This window comes from Phodopus roborovskii, unplaced genomic scaffold, assembly GCF_943737965.1.
Source record: "Phodopus roborovskii unplaced genomic scaffold, PHOROB, whole genome shotgun sequence".
In the NCBI taxonomy this organism is placed as follows: domain Eukaryota; kingdom Metazoa; phylum Chordata; class Mammalia; order Rodentia; family Cricetidae; genus Phodopus; species Phodopus roborovskii.
Window position 1 is genome coordinate 25,699,482 of NW_026126418.1, and position 22,202 is coordinate 25,721,683.

A 22,202-nucleotide genomic window follows, 5' to 3' on the forward strand; every position below is an offset into this window, starting at 1 on the left:
TTTCAGTGGGGGTGGGGATATTCCTTTACCTTCTGAGTGGTTTTTACTGTCAAACAATTTTTTAAATTTCCTTGTTAAGAAAAAAGACTTACCAGATATTTGTCACAAGGGAAAAATAAGGGAGACTTTCTGAATAAGGATCTGGTAAACACAAGGAAGGCCGTTGTGAACAGGGGAGTATGAAAGATGTGGTGCAACACTGTTCATGTGCCATTAATGCCATCTGAGAGATCACTGTTCTGACAATAATATGTCTCTCTAAAACACATTTTAGTTTAAAGGAAGTCTAGGAAAGTTCTGCATGTGTAACTCTAGTCTAGATTTAGAATGTGGAGATGTTTACATCTTTGTAAGACTGGAAGCCTTGTTTGCATTGTATAGAGCTTAGCTTGATGTTTGAAATGAGAACTTTTCAAATTCTCTGAAAATTTGAGTAAGCAAGCCTCAAGCACACTGTGCTAAATCTCCACTGAACAATGCTGAGTCCTGAGAAATGAAGCCTGATCTCATTTTCAAACCAAAGGAACAAAGAATATGCTAAGTATCCAATCTTTGCTTGATTTAATGTCAAGAAGTAAGGCTGTTTAGAGAAGGCCAGAACCCTATAGACTGAATCAAGGCACCCATTTCCACTACAAATACTGCTCATGACTTAAAGCTGAACAATAGTCGGTATTAGCTAATTGAACAATGTATCTACTTCAGAATAAATTACACCAAGCTCATAATATTTTTCAGAATATAATCCAAATGAACTGTTCAATAATATTTTATCAATGCAGCTTATTTCTGTAAAGTAAATTTCTATAAATAAACTAAAAATATCAAATGCTTCATCTATTCCTAATAACAAACATTTCATAATCTACTAGTTATATAAGGACCATAATTATTGAGGTATATAAAATCTATTTTGAAATATCTACACAAACCATTCTTCCAAATTATATTTGTGCCAAAATTAAACTGAAGAAAATTTCAGTTATTAGAGTGAACCCACACAAGCGGTGTACAGATTTGTGTAATAAGTCTCATATTTCTGGAATAGCTACCCACTGTCGTGCTCTGTTCCATTTTCGGAGCATTAGTACAGCAGTAGAAGTGTCTCTTTGGTCAATCAGATAAGCTAAAGACCACAGTTTTGACCTGGCAAGATTGCTCAGTGAATAAGAGTGCTTCTTGTACAAGTCTCTTGACCTGAGCTGGATCCCAGAAACATATGCACCATAGCATGCATAGGAGTGCATGCACATGGATCATGCATTTGTACACACACACACACACACACACACACATACACACACACACACACACATTTCAGAAAGAGTCTATAGTCTCAGAACTCTGAAATAGGAGCAGTTTCAGTCTGAATTGTAATTCATAATTGACTTCCTGTTTGGGGAATAGCAGACATACCAAGCCAGAGTTGATGTACACGTATACTCTCCCTTCCTCTCTGATAGTGCTCTGCATGGGAGCCCCAACAAGGAGATCTGAGAAGCCGTCTGCGTTGAGGTCCACCGCACATATAGAAGCTCCAAAGTATGAGCCAAGCTGTTCCAAACAAAGCACATGCGCAATAAGAACAGGCAGGCTTATCCACAGAAGCCCTCAGCGACCCCAAAGGCAGGGACATATTTACCTTTTTACCTTTCATTTCATGAATGATGCTCAGTTCCCTTTCTTCAATGCTGAATATAAATGCCTGTGATTTGGGAAGAATTCAGAAATATCTACTTGCTTACAAAATTTAACAATATATTTTTTTAATTAAAACATCAATTTGTATAACATGTAATTAATTGGACAAACACAAAAATATTAAATATTTAATAAAATTGTTACTGCTACAAAATTTAAGAGTGATAGGAAAAAAGATCATATTTAGAAGCCTGATCTGATTTGCAGCACTGTCCTCTGATGAACTAACTTTGGGACCCACAGAGAAGGCATAGAAAAAGGTTTACCAAAATATGGAGTTCTATTGTTCACATGGCAATACAGAAAAATACTGAACTAGAATTTTCTATTCTATTCTTTTTGGTCTTAACATGCAGTGTTTCCTGTCTCAACTTTCTTTTACTAAATAATGCCCAGAACACACATTCTCTGGACATCTACAGCTATTTATACTTTATAAGCAATTTACTCATATCAAAGCCCTATTTCAGGTATAGGATTCCCATTAAAGTTGTCCAACTCCATTTCTTTGAGATCTATAAATGCATTTTACATAAATACAACTGATACAATACATGGTTCATCATTTTAATCTTAAAATGGTTACAGTTTCCCTTTAATATCTGACTCCCTCACATAATCAACTCAAGACTTTGTGAAGAAATTAAGAGAGAGAGAAAAAAAACTTTGGGTCCTACTTTTCCTATCTGTTCATGTTGAGGGGCTCCTCCAACAACTTCAGTTGTGTGTGGACTTCGAAAATGACCAGCTCCAACTGAGTAGCCTTCAAAAAAGGAGAGAAATACATAGGACTCTTCATTCAGAACAGGCATGTGCTTTTCTAATTCTTTGCATAGAAGTAAACAAAACTGAACCCAAACTGATTGCTTTTATTAACTTAAAATGGTCATTAAAAGCAATTTTAACATATGTATTATTTAAAGTGATACAAGTTTGTATTTCCAAGCTCTCAATATTGAAAGTATGACCTTGGCACTTAGACAGTTATTCCCCTGGCAATATGATGAGCAACTGGATTCCAGTAGTATAGGTGAACCATCTGACCGTACACAAAACTCTGAAGCTGGCGAATGACAATCGTTACAGATTTCATTTTTCTGTTGTATGGAGTTTACATAAAAATACTTCAAGATATTCTTTAATAAGAGATAAGGAAATGTCATATAGGTTCTATTGAAATGATAATAAAAAATAGTACTTGCTTTATTAGTGTACTTTCTGAGCACATACTGTTAACATTTAAAGTACATGTGCTTTTTAGGAAATTATAGAACATGTGCATTTTTTTGTAAAGGGAAACAATGGCATGAAATTTGTTTTTGGTATACATATGAGTGATAAGGTATGATACTCTTTTCTTCTTTTGTTTTTTGTTTTTGTTGTTTGTTTGTTTGTTTGTTTTGGTTTTTTTGTTTTTGAGACAGGGTTTCTGTGTGTTGTTTTGGAGCCTGTCCTGGAATTTGCTCTGTAGACCAGTCTGGCCTCGAATTCACTGAGATCTACTTGCCTCTGCCTCATGAGTGTTGGGATTAAAGGCATGCACCACCAATGCCCAGCAAGGTATGATACTCTTGGCTTGTGAAATAACAACAGTGAGGAGAGGGGAGAAAAGACAATAAAAATAATTAAACTCTGAGAAACAATCCAAGATAATCTTTACAAACTAAAATAAATTTCTATAAGGAAAAGGTAAAAGGAAAAACTTTAGACTATACCTCAAAATGCTCTCCTTTATGTAGAATGATATTTTAAGACCCATTGGTTTTCATTTGATAATTTAAGAATTATGCCTGTGTATTCATAGACATGTGTTGAAATGGGCCAACTGATACAGAGTTAGTTTAAAAACTTCCTAAGGGCCCAGTAGTGGTGACACACATCTTTAACTCCAGCACTCAGGAGGCAAAGGCAGGCAGACCTCTGAGAGTTTCAGTCCAACCATCATGGGACTCTATCTTAGAAAAAAGTGGAGGAGAGGAGGAGCTTTCCACAGTAAGCATTCAATGGCTCTTATATAAAAACAGTGGTGATGACTGTTGTCACCTATGTTCATGTAAGATTCAGAGTTAATGAAAACATACTTGACTCTATGATTAATTGATGTACATAATTGTTACTGATCAATGGGATGTTTAGAACAGCACATATAATTCCTAAGGCACAGATAATTTGAGTTTGTAAAATTTTTACAGTACCTAAGTAACTTCCAAATTTTACTTGATTTTGTCTGTCTACAAATGCCTTGTACTTGTTTGTAGTTATATTGTAGACAAAGATGGAACCAGTCCAGTAATATGATCCTGGGGCCCCCATCACAATTAAATCCTGTAAAAGAAAACTCATCATCATTTGAAAGTTAAATTTCACCACCCCAAACCTCTTGAAAATACACAACATTCTAGGCAATTCATCAGGAAAGACATATCTTGCAGCTCTTAAATGGGAACATATTATTAATTTAAAGTCAGATGTTAAAAAGTCAGAATCACTAAAAGCAGAATTTTAGAGAAGAAATGCTGGAATTCTCTCCACATTTATAAGTGGATTTCAAATACCAAAGATAGGGCCATTAGACAATAGAGCAAGCTTTGGGACAAGGCCAATGTGGGTCAGCAAAGACAATTGTCTGTATGTAATTCATTAGGGTTCATTACCAGGATAATCATGTGCTACCAGAGAGTAAATGGGGGCTTAATTTATTTCAATTTGCAAAAAGCACTGAATAGTGTCCCTAACAATTTCAACTCAGATAATCAAAAGGCTAGTGAAATTTAAGGCATTAAATTTAAGGAGGGAGAGAGAGTGAGCAGGCCCTTCTCTCTACTGTATAACAACTCATAGCTATCAACCATAATTAAAATTTAGTCTATTCTCTAAGTAATTCTGAACTTTAAATATAGTTACTTCCATAGACTAAAAAAAGAATTGTTATAAGCATTTGTAAAATATGTTAACATGTATAAGACCAGTTAACCAAAACAATACTGTCTTATTTCCACAGAGTTAGGAAATATTCATGAAATCATAATGGGTTTTTGAGAGAACCTGGTACATTTATTATTCTTTTTATTAATTAACCTGAGGGCTAGATATAGTTGAGACCTCACATATAACAATCTAGAGTTTTGGGTAGTTTTTGAGATTATACTGATTTTCAACGGTACTTTTTAACTTGTTAACCCTCCACTACTATCATAACTTTAATGAAATACAGGCTCATGTATTTCCTTTATACTCAATTAGTGATTAAAAACAACATATTTGGGTGGGTAAATATTTTCAGTTCCTAAGTTAACAAAATAAATAACTAGCTACTTTAGGTGTCCATTAAATTCCTAATGGAGGTGACGATCTTTAGTGTAGTCACTTAGAAATTAAGTTTCCAAAATTAGATATGGAACATTAAATGGAATAAATAGGGTGATAAGAGTATACAGATTAAGAGATATTACTCAAATGTTACTCAGTTTTGAATCCCAAATCTAGAGAACCCCTGGAATTAGGCTTCTACATATGCACAGTACTTGGAGCTAATATCGGGCTGTTACCTGTGTGTAAAAACTAGATATTCCAGCTTGACATGATGCAAAATGTTCTCCAAATTTTCTCACAAAATCTAAGATAAAATATACAATATTGATTTAGACAAATTGGGAATACATACTTATTTTTCTTTTTGAGACACAGTTTGCCTGTTCAGCTAAGGCTGGCCTTGATCCCAAAATCATTCTGACTCAGCCTTCTAATTTTTCAGGAATAATCTCACGATAATGATATCATCCTTTATATACTTTATTTTTCTCATAGATCTTCACAAACATGACTCTTAAGATCTATGCTTTGCACATCATTTTTCAAAATGGTAATAATGAACATAGTTTAACATCATCCAACTCCTCTGTATGAATCTTCAAATTGTCATCCTGCATCACAATTAGAGACATTTCTCCCCCTGCTTCCTCATCATAGGAATTATTTGCAACACGTACTAAAATTGTTTTTAAAAATTCAATTAGTGAAGTAATATTCTGACTTTGTTTTCATAGGTCCCTGAGCTATCTGGAGGTGCACAACAGTATGTTCTGTGAACACACACATGGTAGAATGACTACACACCCATGCAGCTCAATACACCTATCTCTTTATGGTGACATTTTGTCTGTATATGGAAAAAAAAACCCAAAAAACAAAACAAAACAAAACAAACAAACAAACAAAAAAAAACAAAGGTAATCTGTCCTCTTGGCAAACTCCCACAACAAGCTGTATCATTAAATATAACCTCCATGCCACGCATTACATTGCTAGACTCATTCATCTACGAAGCTGGAACTCAATGTCATGTAATCCACACTCCTCATCCCACTCGACCTCCCACATCCCCAACCACTTTGCCATTTAGTTTCTCAGTATTGGAAGTGTTTTTACATTTCACATATAAGTGTTATTTATTATGTGCTGTTTTCTGTGCCTTGCTTATAATGTCCTTCATATCCTCCCATGGTGTCCCAAATGGCAGGGCTTACTAAGGTTGGGTGGCATCCTATTGTACATATACACACATATCTCCACCACCCATGAGTCGTTTACTCTCAGACTTCTTAAGGAACTGCTGAGTTGTGTGGGACTTCTATTTTCCTATCTTAAGGAACTTCCATAGTCTTTCATAATGTTGCACTAATTTGCACTCCCGCTGTCTTTGCTAACACTTAACTTTTCATCTTTTTGGTAAATAGCCATTTAATTTAACAGATAAGAAGTGATCTTGCTGGATTTAATTTACATTCTCTGATGATTAGCAACACCAATCACCCTTCATATACAGACCAGCCATTTTTCTGCTTTCATTCGAAAGAAAATATCTTGGTTTTACTGATTTTTAACTAGGTTATTGGTTTTGTGGTTATCTCTTTGGTGAGATTCATATATGTTTTAGGAATGAACTTCACATCTGAGGCTGTTTGCAAGTGCCCCGTCCCCTCTCCATCGTATCTTTATCTCTCTGCTCTGCTGATGGCCTCCTTGGCCATGCAGAAGTTTTGCTGCTGGCTATAGTGCCATTTGTCTCATTCCTTTTGTGGCTTGAGATTTTGTTGTGACCCCCAAGGAACCAGTGGCAAGACCAATTTCAAGAAGCTTCCTTTCTCTGTCACTCTGCAGAGGTTCCATTGCTATAGGAGGCTTCACACTTAAGTGGCCTTTCATTTCGAGCTCACTTTCATGTGATCAGAGTCCAATTTCACTCTTTTTGCAGGTGGATATTCAATTTCCTTACATTAGTTCATTGAGGAGATTATCCCTTCTTTATGGACCCATGTAGGCTTGTAAGGTCTCTTACTGCAAAGCCGTGTGAATTGATGCTTTTGGGGTTTACTGAGGACACAGCCCTCCTTCTCCTGACGCTTTCATTCATAAGCCTCCATGAAAAGAAAAATCATAACTATTTCTTCCTTTTGACAAATTACTATACTGATGTATAAGCATTCCCTGCCATAATCTCTCACTCCTTTAGAATTTTCCTTGTGCCTTTGTTTTTACAAATTTTGATGTGTTTATGTTTATATAATCTTGACTTTTAAAATTATATAACTAGATATATATTAGCAAAAATAACTCCTGCCTATGAAAGGGGATCATAAATATATAGAAATTCTGACCAAATTTGATTTCAATTGAGAACTTAATATTCATTATTTATCTTCTTTCATTCAAAGGTAAAATACAAATATTTGTTATATGGACTTCTCCATAACATCAGAATCCAGACATGAAAGATCCTAAAATTATCAGAATTAGCAAGTTTTAATGTATCCAAAGTTTTGACAGTTATTTAAAATTACATTTGGATAATAAGGGAGATGGGAAAAGTATTTTTTGTCATGATAAAGAATAGACATTCATTCATATTTTTGGTATTCTAAAGAAATTTTTAGAGTTATTATCAGAGATACAGTATTAAATGCTACTGGCATTTGTCCCTAACTCTGTGTTTATACCTAGTTCTATATATAAAACACCAACAGCAACAGATTTCCATTGAGACAGTTTTCTAACTTTAGATCAGTGGTTCTCAATCTTCCTACTGCTGTGACCCCTGAATATAATTCTTCATGCTGTGGTGACCACCAACCATAAAAGTATTTTCATTGCTACTTCATAACTGTCATTTTGCTATTGTTATAAATCATGATGTAAATACCTGACATACAGATGATCTCAGGTGACCCTTTTGAAAAGAGGTTATTTGAATCCCAAAGGGGTCACAACTTGCTGCTTTAGACACTAATCTTCAAGAAATACATATGAGCTGGGGAAAAGGGAAGTAGGGAGGCTTTGCTTATACTAATGTCTTGAACCCTTTTAAACTGTTTAGAACCCTTTTGAACTGTTTAGAAGCTACTAAAGAACAAAAAAATGCAGTCACTTTCTTTCTAATAAGAATTTTCTATGTAATTTCATAATTTTAGGGATCCTACGTTTCCTGGTCAGTAGACATGTTCATAAAGATTTGAAAGTAAATTTAGTGTAAAAGTGGATAATTATCAACTAGCTTCCCCAGTTATTCAAACGAACCTGAAAGGTTGTTTTCAAAAGCATAGATTGCTTATATGTAGGGCAGTAAACATAGGAAGGATGTTTTATGTTAAACAATGGTCATATCAAAGATCTTCCTCTGTGATCAGGCAAAGATGAAAATGCAAAGAAACACTAACTGAAAGCCATTGTTTGCTTTAAAGAACCACCCTGCCTCCATTTCAGCCTCAACTCCATCTTATAGCAAAGATGAATCAATCAGGCTCATTCCTGTTTATGATTAAACTGCTGTTTCTCAAGGATTGGGCTATGACAACCTATAACCTTAACTACAAATGGTTCTGTACTGCCTGTTCCAGGAAATGGCAATTGTGTCTTCATTTCAAAAAGTTATTTATAGTGATCTTGCAACCCTACATCTGTTTCAAAGGGGCTGTTATGGGCTATCTTTTATGACCACCTTAAAATCTCATCTTTGTTTCAGGAGGTCATCAGGTCTAATTTGTTTGTTCTTCTCCTGTAACCCTGCCTATTTTGACTGCCAAATCTCCCATTTGGAAACCCTTTACTCCTGAGCTATACAAGCTTTGTCTTCTTCACATCTAATGCTGACCTCAGAATCCTACCTTAGAGAGAGGCAGCCCATGTACACAAGTATAAAAAGCTTGATTTAATTGCTTGTTTTAATTAATTTGGCAATGATGATTTTGGTCAGTGGTCTTTCTCCTCCCATTTGGGGATTTACAGAGTGTCTCTATCTAGCTGCATCATGTCACACTTACTTACCTTGGTAACATGGGGCCATCCTTTTACTCAGTTCTGTTCGCAAATCAGAAGGCATCCCATAGCAAACACCAGTGGGTAGCTTATTTTCATTCCTCATATAAAATATATTTTTCCACCTGTGCCCACAAGTCTGGGTAAAACATAAGTAAAGCAAATATGTGAAAGTCATGCCCAGAATGCCTGATTCCAGGATCTTGATCAGTGGACCCACTTCAATACCTACCACGATAGATCCATTTTCACCTGGCTGTCTGGAGAGTGTTACCCCCAACCACTGGTTATCTCTCTCTTCCAAGCATGTCTTTCCACAAGGCTCTCCACTGGGGCTACCTGCAGCATTTGCAAATATGTTTATCATCAGTTTTGTTGAAAATAATGCTATTCTAAAAGAATAGGGTAGTTAAAACCAGGCCCTTATTTCCAGGGTTTCTCTTCAGCCAGTTTTGTCTCATATCCAAGGTACAATTTAGTGGAAAAGTGAGTTTCTCTCTGCCAACATAGTTATTCTTCATGCATGCTGAGTGTTCTTTGTTGAATGGCTTCTGAGAGATGAAGATGTCATGAAGATGTGGCCTCCGTGATACAGGAGGTAGCTAACTAACCTGAGCAAGACAAGGAAGGTCCATTTGATCTAGAGTCAGAGGCTAATCTTTGGGAAAGAATTTTTGCTTTTACCTCACCAATTTATCAACATAAGCAACACCACCAGAGTATTTTCAAAAATGTCCTCAGCAATAAAGTAGAGTTTATTGGAGTTGGACGGTGATGACTGAGCATATAGCAAGTGGAATATATAAGTAGTACACTAATAACTCATAGCATTTGAAACAAAATGCCCTGTGTGTTAGACTTAGTGGGATGACTGGAGTTTTCAACAAAGATAAAAGGTCTTTAAAAAACAAAGTGGTATCAGTGATAAACAAAAAAACATCAATAGGCACACTTTGGCAAATGCATAAATTGTAAAAAGGCTAACATAAAGGAAATATTCAGGTAGTACATAGTCCTGCTACCCTTTGCTGTTGAGCTGGAGTCCTAGTAAAAATTGTGTTAAAGTGATTTCAAATCATTGATTGGAGGAAGATTAAGATAGGTGTCATGGATTCTTTTTGCTATCTTAACTTCTTACCCTCTTTAGTCAACACTTGAATATTCTGTGCTCAGTTCCAACAGCAGATCAATACATTAGCAGCAATTAGATGAGGTAAATATACAGGAAGCTGGATTCCTTTACTTTAAACATTGGTCACCAAGTATTTAAATAGTTATGGCAAATTTTCTCACAGTGGTCTCTGTATCATTAGGTACTTGCTTACCCCTTCAACCTTGACTTTATGTACAGTTTTCTTAGGACCCTCACAATGCCTATATTGATAAAGATGATATATTTCAAATGAAATCATTTGTATTGGTTTTCCTGAGTCATAACATTTTTCATAAGATGTACAGGAAGAGAGGGAGGAGTGATGAGCAAAGGGGTCAAGAAACCCATAGAGACAACTGACCTGAACAAGGGGGAGCTCATGGACCCCCAGACTGAAAGCTGAGAAACCAGCATTGGACCTATTCAGACCCCCTGAACATGGGTCTCAGTTAGAAGGCCTGGGCAGTCTGTAGGACCTCTGACAGTGGAATCAGGATGTACCCCTGGTGTACGGAAGGACTTTGGGAGCACATTCCCCATGGAGGGATACTCCCTTAGCCTAGAAACAGGAGGGAGGGCCTGGACCCTACTTCAAATGACTTGACAAATTTTGATGATCTCTCCTGGAAGGCCTCATCCTCCCTGTGGAGTGGGTGGGGAATGGGGTATGAGGGGGGATGGGTGTAACGTGTATGGTTTTTCTGCCTGCCGCCGCGCCAGCCCCAAATAATACACAGACACTCTGTATTTGATACAATACTGTTGGCCTGGTTACTTGTTTCTTATCGGCTAACTCTGCCTTTAATTATTAACCCATTTCTGCTGCTCTATGTATTTTCACATGGCCTTCTCTTACCGGGGAGGCAGCTGGCGTCCAGCTCTCCATCTTGACTCCTCCTTACTACTTCCTATTTCCTCCTTGTCTCCTAGTCCCTCCTATCTTCCTTTCCTATTGGCCAACAGTGCTTTATATTAACCAGTATGAGAAACATATATACATAATGGCATCTCCCATCAGATGGGAGTATGGGAGGGAGAGGGAACTTGGATCCACATGTAAAATAACAAAAATAATAAATAAAAAACAAAAACAAAGAAACAGAAAAGAAGTATAGGAAGCTATTTGGAACTATCATGGAAATAGCTAATCCTTCAACACAACTAAGCTGAAGGAAGTTTCCCAAACTCTCTTCTGGTGTCCTATTCTGTGGGTCTAGCCAGGCCTATCTATTGGAAGGGTCACTTCAGGTCAGGTCAGGAGCATGGTTAGAATAGAACATGGATAATGAGTTGGCTTTGTTTCCTGGCAAACAATGATGCTTCCACTACTGATAGAGTATTCCAGGAGAGAGAGACTGAGAAATGAAGGCAAGTAAACCCAGAGAAAGAACTAAGTAATGGGAGAGAAACCTAGTATAAGCCCAAACCCTGATCAAGAATCGCCAGATGGACATGGAGTTTTCTGTGTGAAACTTATGAAAGACAGCTTGGGTGGAAGTAGGAGAGAGGAGAAGGAGGAAGGAAAAGAAAATCAAGGAATTAAAGGTGTTTTTATTGTGTGTCAATCAAAAGGGCAAACATTCTAACACAGGGAACTACTAGAGCAACATGATACCAAACCAATACAGGAGAAATAAGAAGAGAGACCAAAAGAAAATTCAATTTTCATTGTGATGTAGTTTTCATTTTGACTTGTCTCTAACATTGCCAACATTTAAAGATGAGTGTAAAAACAGATCATCAAAGGTAGATGCAGCCTGCCTGCAGCTGAAGCTCTGTTACCATAAGAATTGAGGATATATCACCTCTGAAAACATCACACCATTTCTAGAATTATAGTTAATTCACCTCCAGTTTAGCTGTCTTTGTTAGAGATAGGAGCACATGAGCCTATAAATGACACCTTCACTGTTCCTATGTGGACAGGAAAAATGTTTTTTTCAAGATTATAGTTGATATTTGCAAACAAATGTTCTCTCCTAGAGATAGAAACCCAAGTTAAAAACAACAAAAACAGTGCTTTGGAATCACAAAAATTATATCATGCAAATTCCTAGTTGAAAATGGCTCAGAAGTTATGTGCAAGAATAGCATACTGCATGTAATTATGTGTTTCTTAGCTAAGTTCTGTTTCCTATGTTTCTAAATGAACATTGGAGACACCTTTGCCAAGTTAAGCTGTTATCTGTTCCATCCAAGCTGCTTCCTGCTCAGTAGTGTTAGCCCTGCAGATGACGGTTACTGCTGCTGTTGCCTTGCCTCCCTGCTCACTGTGCCCCTTTCTTATCATCCAACCCCCTTCTTCCCATTCCTGGGGCTTTCTGAGCCCTCTAGAAGGACTTCTATGTGACCTGACTTGTTTAGGATGACTTCTGAGAGTTTTACTTTTACTTCCAGTGTGGCTCACAACACGCTCTTCCTCTACTCTTAATTCTATGTTAAAGGCAATGATTCTTAGAAGTGGAACAAAGAGCCCTCCAGAAGCCACAAGAAGAGATGTTTACACGACATTAAATGTGGTCAAACTTTCCCAGGATTCTAGTGGTGAGACTAAGTTGCTTTTGAACAGAATAAACACATAGTGAGTGGGCATGGGGACAATGTGGGGGATGGGGTTAAGTAACAGTGGACATAGTCTTTCCCATGTGCTACATGGTTCCAAACAACAGATACTTTCTCATATATAGATAAGAGTTCTAATTTATGGTAATTAAAATGTATGATATATAAACAGTATAAATATAAAATTTTCTACTCTATAGATAGGACTGTCGACCTTAGCAATCAAGGACTTTTACTGGCATAGGATATGATCACTGAGAAGAAATTAAGTTGTCCATTAGGCAGTAGGAAGGAGGGACTCCTTTTTGACTGGGATTAGGTACATATATTTGTTTACAACTTCTCTGCTTCCAAGGTTTAGCACTGATTTTATTTATCTTGGCCAAGCCAAGATCTTGTTGGTCATCATTCCATCCCAACATAAAACCCAGAAATATGTGCTGAAAATGGAATCTGTAAATGGAAAAAAAATCTTCTATTGTGTTGCATGCCTTGAGTTCAAAGTGTGTGTCAAAAGTATGTCTATGATACATACAGGAATGAAAATGAAATTATAAGGAATCATTTTACATGCATACACTCATATACAAATATACACCTACACACCCCCCACACATGCATGTTGTGACATTTCTTCTTTTTACTTCTTGACACTGCTTCCTATAGAGATAACCTTCAACTGCAACCACAATACAGAGGGACTTTCAGCACTGGTTGGTTACTAGACGGAATCAGTCCCAGGAGTAGTCTGCAAGTCACCATCCAGCTCTGAACTTCCTCTATTTCTGCAACATTTTCACATTCTTTTTGGGAGTGCCAGAAAAATTACAGCAGAAAAGACAAGATCTCTGCATTTTAAGCTTTCCTCAAGCCCCTAAGACAGTGGTTTTCAACCTCTGGGTTGTGACCCTTGAAGCATCTAATGACCCTTTGACGGGGGTCACACAAGAGATCAGATATTTACATCATGATTCATAACAGTAACAAGGTTAAAGTTATGAAGCAGCTGTGAAAATCATTTTATGGTCGGGGGTCACCATAACATGAAGAACTGTATTAAATTATCACAGCATTAGGAAGGTTGAGAACCACTGCTCTGAGATTGTTCCTTCAACCCCTATGCTTCTGAATCTACCTCTCTATGGAAAGGCGTGGAACAGAAATATCTGTCCTAGTAGGCTTCAGCTATGTAATAAAGTAGACAATGAAATACTAAGTGTATTTTCTTCATAAAGAAATCTGGTATTCATTTGGGCAGAGGTGATGTTTATGAAGACTGTCACAAGAAAGCCAATTTCATAAATGCCCCTGACAAGACCATAAGCAAATCCATATTTTATTTTACCCAATGTCATGCAGCAATGATTTATAATCCAGTTTTCATGTCAGCTTGTATACATCACTAAGCTAAATTTTTAGCAAACCAAATCAACCCCATGATTGAAAAAGTACTTTACATAGTTGAATACAAAGGTGGTGAGAGTAAATTAGCATGTGATGTTTTTCCACTCTTTTGCACTAGAATGGCTAATTCTTAGCACAGTTGAATGCATTTCTCCAGTACAAACTAAGGGAGAAAAATCCATATTAAAGCCATTTCCCTTACTCTAAGAATTAAGCTCATTCTTACATTTTTTTTTTTAAAATTGGGGAAGGAAATATATAAAGTATTTAAAGCTATTGATTTCTATCAGTATATACAAGCATATGTAGACAAAAATTAGTAATTCTAATGAACAAAAATGATATTGTAAATACAAAGCTACCTGGATATTCTCCTTACTCCCACCCCTTCACCTGATTTCCATTTTGCTATTCACCTCGTTGGTATTACTACCAATACTTCAAAAATTGAGCAGGGACAATGGAGGACTAGAGATTTGACTCAAGGAGTAGAATCTGGCTGTGTTTTGACAGTAGCATTCTTATAGCATAGAATACTGCTCCCTACATGGCAAGCAGGCACTTGATGCATATTTGTGGATGGAGAATCTTGAAATATATTACATGACCATAATAATTCCTTAGTAGAGATGGCAAAGGACTGTTATGTTTCACCAAACAGAGATGGAAGAAAGTATGTTTGTTTCTATGTTCCCTTCTTCTCCTCCACAATATTATTTCCTTAAGTTTAACACAGGGTGTGAATGAAATTGCACTTGAGTTTGAAAATCTTTCCAAATGACTGGGAGTAGAGTTACTTAAGATGGGAAGTCATTTGGGACTTGTGGGCTCCTGCAGGGACTCTGGGAAGAAATGAGACATGTGATGTGCTTGGATAAGAATGGGCATAGAACATATATGAACATTAGATGACATCATCTAATTGAGGATATCATCATCAATGTAACCTTGAGTATTTGGTTAATCACTAATCAGTGTACAGGTCCAGCATAATTCTCTTGCACAAAATAGAAATAGCCCACCACTTTATGGGAAGGCTCATCATGAACACTATTTTATTCTCACAGTAAGGCCAGAACACCACATTATTAATCCCTTTATTCATGAGAAACTGAGTTCTGCGAATGCGTAAAATCCCATGTGTACAGGTGTGTGCACATGGGTGAATACATATGTGTAGTCAGAGATTAATCCAGGAGTCTTCCATTGCTCTCTACTGTATTTTTTTGAGGTAGAGTCACTCACAAAACCTAGAGCTCATCTATTGAAAGAGACTGGCTGGCCAGTGAGATCCTGGGATACAACTATCTCCACCTCTCCAGTGCTGAGCTTAGAGGCTTGTTACAGTGACTGGATTTTACATGGATGCTGGGAATTGAACATAGGTCCTCATGCTTACACAGAAAACACTTCCTCATCTGAAGCATCTCCCCAGCCCCCAACCTTGAGTCTTAGAGTAGTCAAGAACTTGCCCAAATTTATGAAGCCAGTAAATTAAAAGACTACAATAATAACAAAAAACCTTTAATCTTTATGTTGCTTCCCATGATTCTAAAACATTGATGATAGAACTCTACAAACATGCATATGTGTTAATTAGCTGAATTCAATTTCACATCCTAAATCTGTTTTTCCTTCTGAGAATGTGTGAAATATAGCAATTCTGCCCAGAATGTAAATATTTTTTTTCTTTTTGAGACAGGGTCTCACTGTAGCTCAAATTGGCCTGAAACTTAACACATAACTCAACTTTGTATTGTTCATGAAGAGTCAATGTGTTGACCCCTGTTCTGCCCTGCCCTTTCCCTCCATGTTAGTCACCTTCAGCATTGGGGCATTTTCACTGAAGAAATAAGGACCCAATGGGAAGGTCAGTCTCCAGGCCCCCTTTTCTAGACCTTTGAGGGATTGAATGAAGCGTTTTGCAGTGGGGAAGACTGGGACTTTTTGTGGAATGGTATGTCTGGTTTTTCTACCCACGTCACTGTGGCTTCCCCAGCAGATATTTGGTGGGGGCACTCATAGCAAAGAGTGAGTAAGTGCATCTGCTTTTTCAAAACTTATGGCACATGACACAGTTTCAGTTTTCAAAAATTAGCAAATCCCCTACTTTAAATTACTTTTGCCTTTTAAATTTGAAGTTCTATTCTATTACACAATAAGCGTCATACATTTAAGACTGGCTCATCCTCTTCTTTATTTTTTCAGTCAGTCATAGAAAGTGAACAACTGTTCTTTTGTCTTATGTTCTACAGAGACATTAGCTTCACAAAATAATCTGTTAACATTTAATTATCTACACAAATTCAGAATATTAGAAAAAAATCAATTAGAAGTAAAGTGACAGGCTAAACTAACAGCTTACAAAACCTACCAGTACAATCAGATGTGGATTACAGAAACTTAGGTCTGTGTATATACAATTGCCTAGCACCTAGTAGGTGTTCAATAAATAGCAAATGCTTCCATTCCCCCAAGGAACCTGTCTTCTGCTGATTTTAATTTAGACACCAGAGGGCGCTCACAGTGCTGTGAGATTTGAGAAGCAACCTCCAGCTCTAACTCAAATGGACCTTTCATTTAATTTGTCTTATCAAACCATAGTTACTAATAAGCCCATTATATTATACAATTTATGATTAAAACATGCAATTTCTCACACATCTAATTAAATATGGTGATGATTCTTCTAAAAGACAGCAGGGATGTTTAGGAACTCAATAGCAATAGGAATGATTTGGAGTTATGAAAACTGTAATGCCAGCATTGTAAAGGTGGCACAGAAGATGAAAATTGTCAAAAGTCCAGGACATTTCCTTCTGCGAATCTAGAGACAAGCAAAAATTAAAATATCAAAGTAAATGTCGAAATGAGATACTACTCTCAAAATATTTTCCTTTAGTTAAAAAGAGATCTTTAAATGTGATCTGAGGATGGCTAGCAACATCTGATCAAGGCTAGTGGGCATGATCTACATGCCCTTCTATGAAAAAGAGTCTGTGTAATCCACAGACCTGGCAAAGCTGGACACTTTAGTTCTCCATATCTTCTCTATTCTATTCTATTATTCTATTCTGTTCTATTCTATTCATTCTATTCTATTCTATTCTATTCTATTCTATTCTATTCTATTCTATTCTATTCTATCCTGTTCTCTAGTCTACTCTGAAAGTTTCCCATCACAGTGACTCTCCTGATAGAGCAATAGCCAATAGCACCGTGTTGTAGGGTTGAAGCTCTCTAAATGTGAGTAGGTCCTTCCTGAATCATTCCGAGGCCTCAGAACTATGAAAACAAAATACCAAAAAACAAATAACAAAAAAAAAAAAAAAAACAAGGTCTCTGTGGAGCCCTGATTCTAGCTTCACCGTCTCTACTGGACTTGTAGTCAAAAGTTTCTTAGAATCCTCCAGGAAACCCACACAACTCCTTGTGATAGCTGTAAGAGAAAGATGTACTCCAACAGGTATGTTTGGTGAGAGTAACCTAAGGTAGAGGAGTCACTCTATTGCGACTATTTCTTTCTGTGCACCAACTGCGTTTTAATAGCTGTAAACCCATATATTAACTAATGTTTTCAAAACATTCTTGAAGTAGACATCATTGTGAATGTAATCATCAAATGCAGAGAAGCTTTAACAAGGAGAGATGGCTTGTTCAAGGTCACACAGCCAAGTGCTGTTGGGGAGTGGGGGAACAGGGATAAAGGTCAATACAAGCAGTAAGCTTGTCAATGTTAGCCTTTCAAATGCTGGCATTATTAACTAACCGATTCTGTACTAATTCTATTTTAAAAATAATTTATTACTAAAATTAAGTAACATCTGTTTCTGACATTAGAAAATCCTACTTTCATAGTTCTCCGGTAGTTTTTTGGATTTAAAGATTCACTTGAAAAACTTAAATGAATATAGTTTTGAATAATTTAAAATATTTCTAAATTTATTTCTGTGTATGGGGCATTGCCTATGTGAGGCTCAGAGAACATATGTTAGCAGTAATTCCTAGCCTTCTACCTTGCTGAGACAGGATCTTCCTTTTTCTCCATGCCGTGTACTCCAGGCTAGCTGACCCAGGATCATCCAGCTGATTCTCCTGTTCCCATCTCTTGTTAGCAAGCCCTTTTACCCACTCATGCAAGATAATACAAAATTCTAAACAGGAAAACCTGTTTGCCCTTCAACTAAAAGTGGTCTGTGTTGAAATGCTAGGTTGCTTTTTTTTCAGTATGTAAAATAGGTGAGGACCAGGGAATTATATATGGCAAGACAGCGGGATTTAAAAGAAAATCAGTGAGGAGCTTTCCGATTTTCCTTGTCAGTGAAGACTCACTCCAGGATGAGGAGTTACCGACACCAAGTGTAATTTCTCTGCAAGGAGTTGAAAAGGCTACAATAAAACACTGCAGAAACCGTAACTGGCACACAAAAGTGATCAAATGTAATGCCCAGTAGAAAATATTCATAGGAAAACAGAGCCTGAGCCCAGAGTAAAGTCATGCTAGAAGAGTTCCACAGGGCTGTAAACTGGCACAGTGTGTACAGATCAGGTGTGAATTGAGCCTTTAATGACTGAGACATCCTTTCAGGCTAAGGAGTAATTTGAAAAGAATACACACGGTTTGTATCATAGAAGTAGACATCCTTCCAAACAAAGGGGGCCTGAAAATGTTCTTATTATTTCTGAACATATTCATTGTGAATTCCAGTGTTTCAAAACTGAAAAAGAATTCTCGCAACTTAAAAAAGTGTAGGTATAAACTAAGGACAACGAAACAAACATGGAATTACTAAGCCTGATCCAGCCACTTACAAGCCCATTGCCATGTTCTATTTCCCCACATTGAGCTATTCTTGAAACTTTCTGTTCCTTAAGATAGTCACTTCCATACTACCAACCTCCTAGGATAGGTAATGATGTTTCCTTGGGAGAAGCCACCAAGCCTTCAGGGTGCAGGCTGATGCAGCCCCATTCAAGGAGTGCTGAAATTGGCAACAAATCCTGTAAAATATCACTAACTCTGAAAAAATGTATCTATTAATTTTAGTTATATTGAGTTCCTGATGTGTGGTCATCAAAACCAGTGAAAACTGGCTTACTCCTCAGTACTACACAGTCTAGAACGCCTACCAGATGGTCCTGATGTCTGTCTATTGTTTTGCTGTTTTTCTTTCTTCCTTCCTTCCCTCCTTCCTTTCTTTCCTCTCTCTCCTTCTCTCTCTCATTTTTTTTTTTTTTTTGGTTTTTCAAGATAGGATTGTTCTATATAACTTTGGAGTTTGTCCTAGTACTTGCTCTGTAAACCAGGCTGGCCTCAAAGTCACTGCCTCCCAAGTGCTGGGATTAAAGGTATGTGCTACCACTGCCCAGCCCATATTTGTCTGTCATCACTAATGATTCACTCACCTGTCTCTCTCATTGTCTAGACTGAATTCACTGTGCCTTTCAATCACATCTCATTCAGCTTTATTACTTGGATATGGCATGCTAAGGGCTATAGGGTTATAGGAAACATTGCCTTTTGCTCTCATTCTTCATGTGTCAAGTCTTTACAATCTTCACCACTTAAACTAGTCTTCCCAAGGTTATTGGTGACTCTATTCTCTCTAATCCAGTGAAGATACCTATGTTCTTATCTTTTGTGATGTCTAGGGTCCTTTAACCCTCCCAGCCACAAGCCATTTCTCAAAACCCTGCCACCCCCTGCCTTCTACAATGCCAAATGCACCCGATTGTCTTGCTGCCTTTTATCTTAGCTCTGTCTTTGTTGAGGCCTCTCCTTTCTTCTACAATGGCTCTCAACCATGGATGAACATTAAAATCATATTTGGACCTCTGGAAACTCCTGCTTCCTTTTTTGGACAGACTCCTAGAGACAATTAATTTGAGACAGGACCACTAGAACAGGTAGGTATTCTTAAAGCTCCATGGATGGTTTAAGTTGAATATGAGTAGTACTATTCTAGACCCTTCCTTAGCTGTAGGAATCTCAGTGTCTACCCTCGGTCTTCTGATATGCATACCCTATAGTTTGCTGGTTAAGCTCATTCACCCCTATGGCATTAACTGTCTCTTTCATGACAATCATTCTTGACTCTGACTTGCTGATACAATCTCCTTTCTGATCCTCAGGCATATAAATCTAATTCATAGATAGCTACTTTTGTGTCATATGAACCTCACAACTATGAAATACACTGTCTTCCTAGAAAACCTTCTGTTCAACCCTTTTGGAGTACCCTTCACTAATATCCATCCAATTCTCCAAAATTAAAACCTTTGGTGGCATCTTTGATAATTTCCTTTTTATAGTGTTTTACTCATTCAAAAAGAACCAAGTATTTCACATTTCTGAATCCATCTTCTAAACATCTGTAGAACTCTGGTTTTCTCCATCACACCTGCCTCTGTACTAGCTAGGGACTTACCATCATTATCCTCTACTATAGGAAAAAATGCCATATTTCTCTTAGTCTTGATACATTGACTCCAAAGTACTCATCACACCACACTAGAATACCAAGTGTCAAACACTCAATCTGAACATATCACTTCCCAGTTTTAAACACCACAGGATAGACTCAAAGTCGTAAACTCTTCCAGAAATAATCTGTCATTCATATCACTCTATGTGGTTTTCAGTTCTTCAGAGGTGCTATGCTTTCAAAGACCTCCACATCCAATGCTTGTTCTGTCTGGCGTTTCTTCTTCTTCTTCTTCTTGTTCTTCTTCTTCTTCTTCTTCTTCTTCTTCTTCTTCTTCTTCTTCTTCTTCTTCTTCTTCTTCCTCCTCCTCCTCCTCCTCCTCCTCCTCCTCCTCCTTCCTCCTCCTTCCTCCTCCTTCCTTCTCCTCCTCCTTCCTCCTCCTCCTTCCTCCTCCTCCTTCCTCCTCCTCCTTCCTCCTCCTTCCTCCTTCCTCCTTCTCCTTCTCCTTCTCCTTCTTCTTCTTCTTTGAGAATCTCATACCTGTATGCAATGAAATATAACCAGGTACCTCCCTTTCCCAAACAACTCCTTCTCCTTGTATCATTATTTCCACCCCCCTCTTGCTCTTCTTCCTACTTCCCTTCTTCTTGTCTCTAATAATCTACTAAGTCTAATTAACTGCCCCTATGTACAAGGCTGTGGAGACATCCACTGTAGCATGGGAACCTACCAGTGGCCACACCCTCAATGGCAAATTATTTTTATAATCTCTTCTTTACCCTAGAGGAGACTTACTCTATCCCTTCTTGGGTCTCAATTCCTCACTAATTTGTTCTTATCATTAGCTCTTCCCATCCAGTTTCCTACAATAATGAACATACAGGTGGGAAAACTGTTGTACAAAGGATGTGTTGTTTTTGTGTACTTATGTCTGGTCCTTGCATATCCCTCAGCTTATGACTAAATGAATACATGAGTGATATGTGCAATCAACTAATAATACCTGACTCGAGGTCTCTTGCCAAGGAAAAGTATCTTAGCCACTAGAAATATTAATCACATAAGCATATTTTTTTCAAAAGTGGATTTAAGAAATCACCTTTCCAATTAGAAGGACATCTCACCTTTTGGGAGATCAAGTATGGGAGATTAGGAAACTTCTCATATTGTAGAATATTAATCATGTGTGTTTGTGTGTGTGTGTGTGTCTGTCTGTCTGTCTGTCTGTTTGTCCATCTGTATATCTCTCTGTGTATATCTGTTGGTGAGTACGTACACAAGAGACCAAATACATTGGATGCCCCTGAATGAATCTGGCATTCACAGGTGATTGTAAGCTGCCTGATGTGGATGCTAGAAGTGAACTTGCCAGAGTGAAACACACCTTCAACAACTAAGCCATTTGGCCAACCCCAGCTTCTACCTTTTAATCTCAGCTTATTAATGACATCTTATGATTTTCTGTGTTCAGAATAGCCTATATTCAAGGACAATTTTCCAAAATGACAAATCCGTATTAATCTTAGCTTTGTAAGCTATAATTTCAGGCTTGTTGCAAACAACAACAACAAAACATTGCCCAGAATATATATGAAGTTTTAACAGTTAAGTGTTTGTAATTTAGTATTACTAACTCCTGTCAGCCG

General features: G+C 37.4%; 1 protein-coding gene across 1 annotated transcript in view; it reads right to left on the minus strand.

The window, feature by feature from the left end:
- Nucleotides 1–22,202, minus strand: part of Itga4 (integrin subunit alpha 4) — a 72,199-nt gene that overhangs the window by 44,935 nt on the left and 5,062 nt on the right. Inside the window, exons 3-9 of the mRNA XM_051184385.1 lie at nt 9,245–9,351; nt 9,022–9,151; nt 5,250–5,317; nt 3,897–4,026; nt 2,379–2,464; nt 1,643–1,705; nt 1,417–1,554 (exon numbers count right to left, since the gene is read on the minus strand). Of these exons, the coding sequence (XP_051040342.1) occupies nt 1,417–1,554; nt 1,643–1,705; nt 2,379–2,464; nt 3,897–4,026; nt 5,250–5,317; nt 9,022–9,151; nt 9,245–9,351 (722 nt within the window). The remainder of the gene's footprint in view (nt 1–1,416; nt 1,555–1,642; nt 1,706–2,378; nt 2,465–3,896; nt 4,027–5,249; nt 5,318–9,021; nt 9,152–9,244; nt 9,352–22,202) is intronic.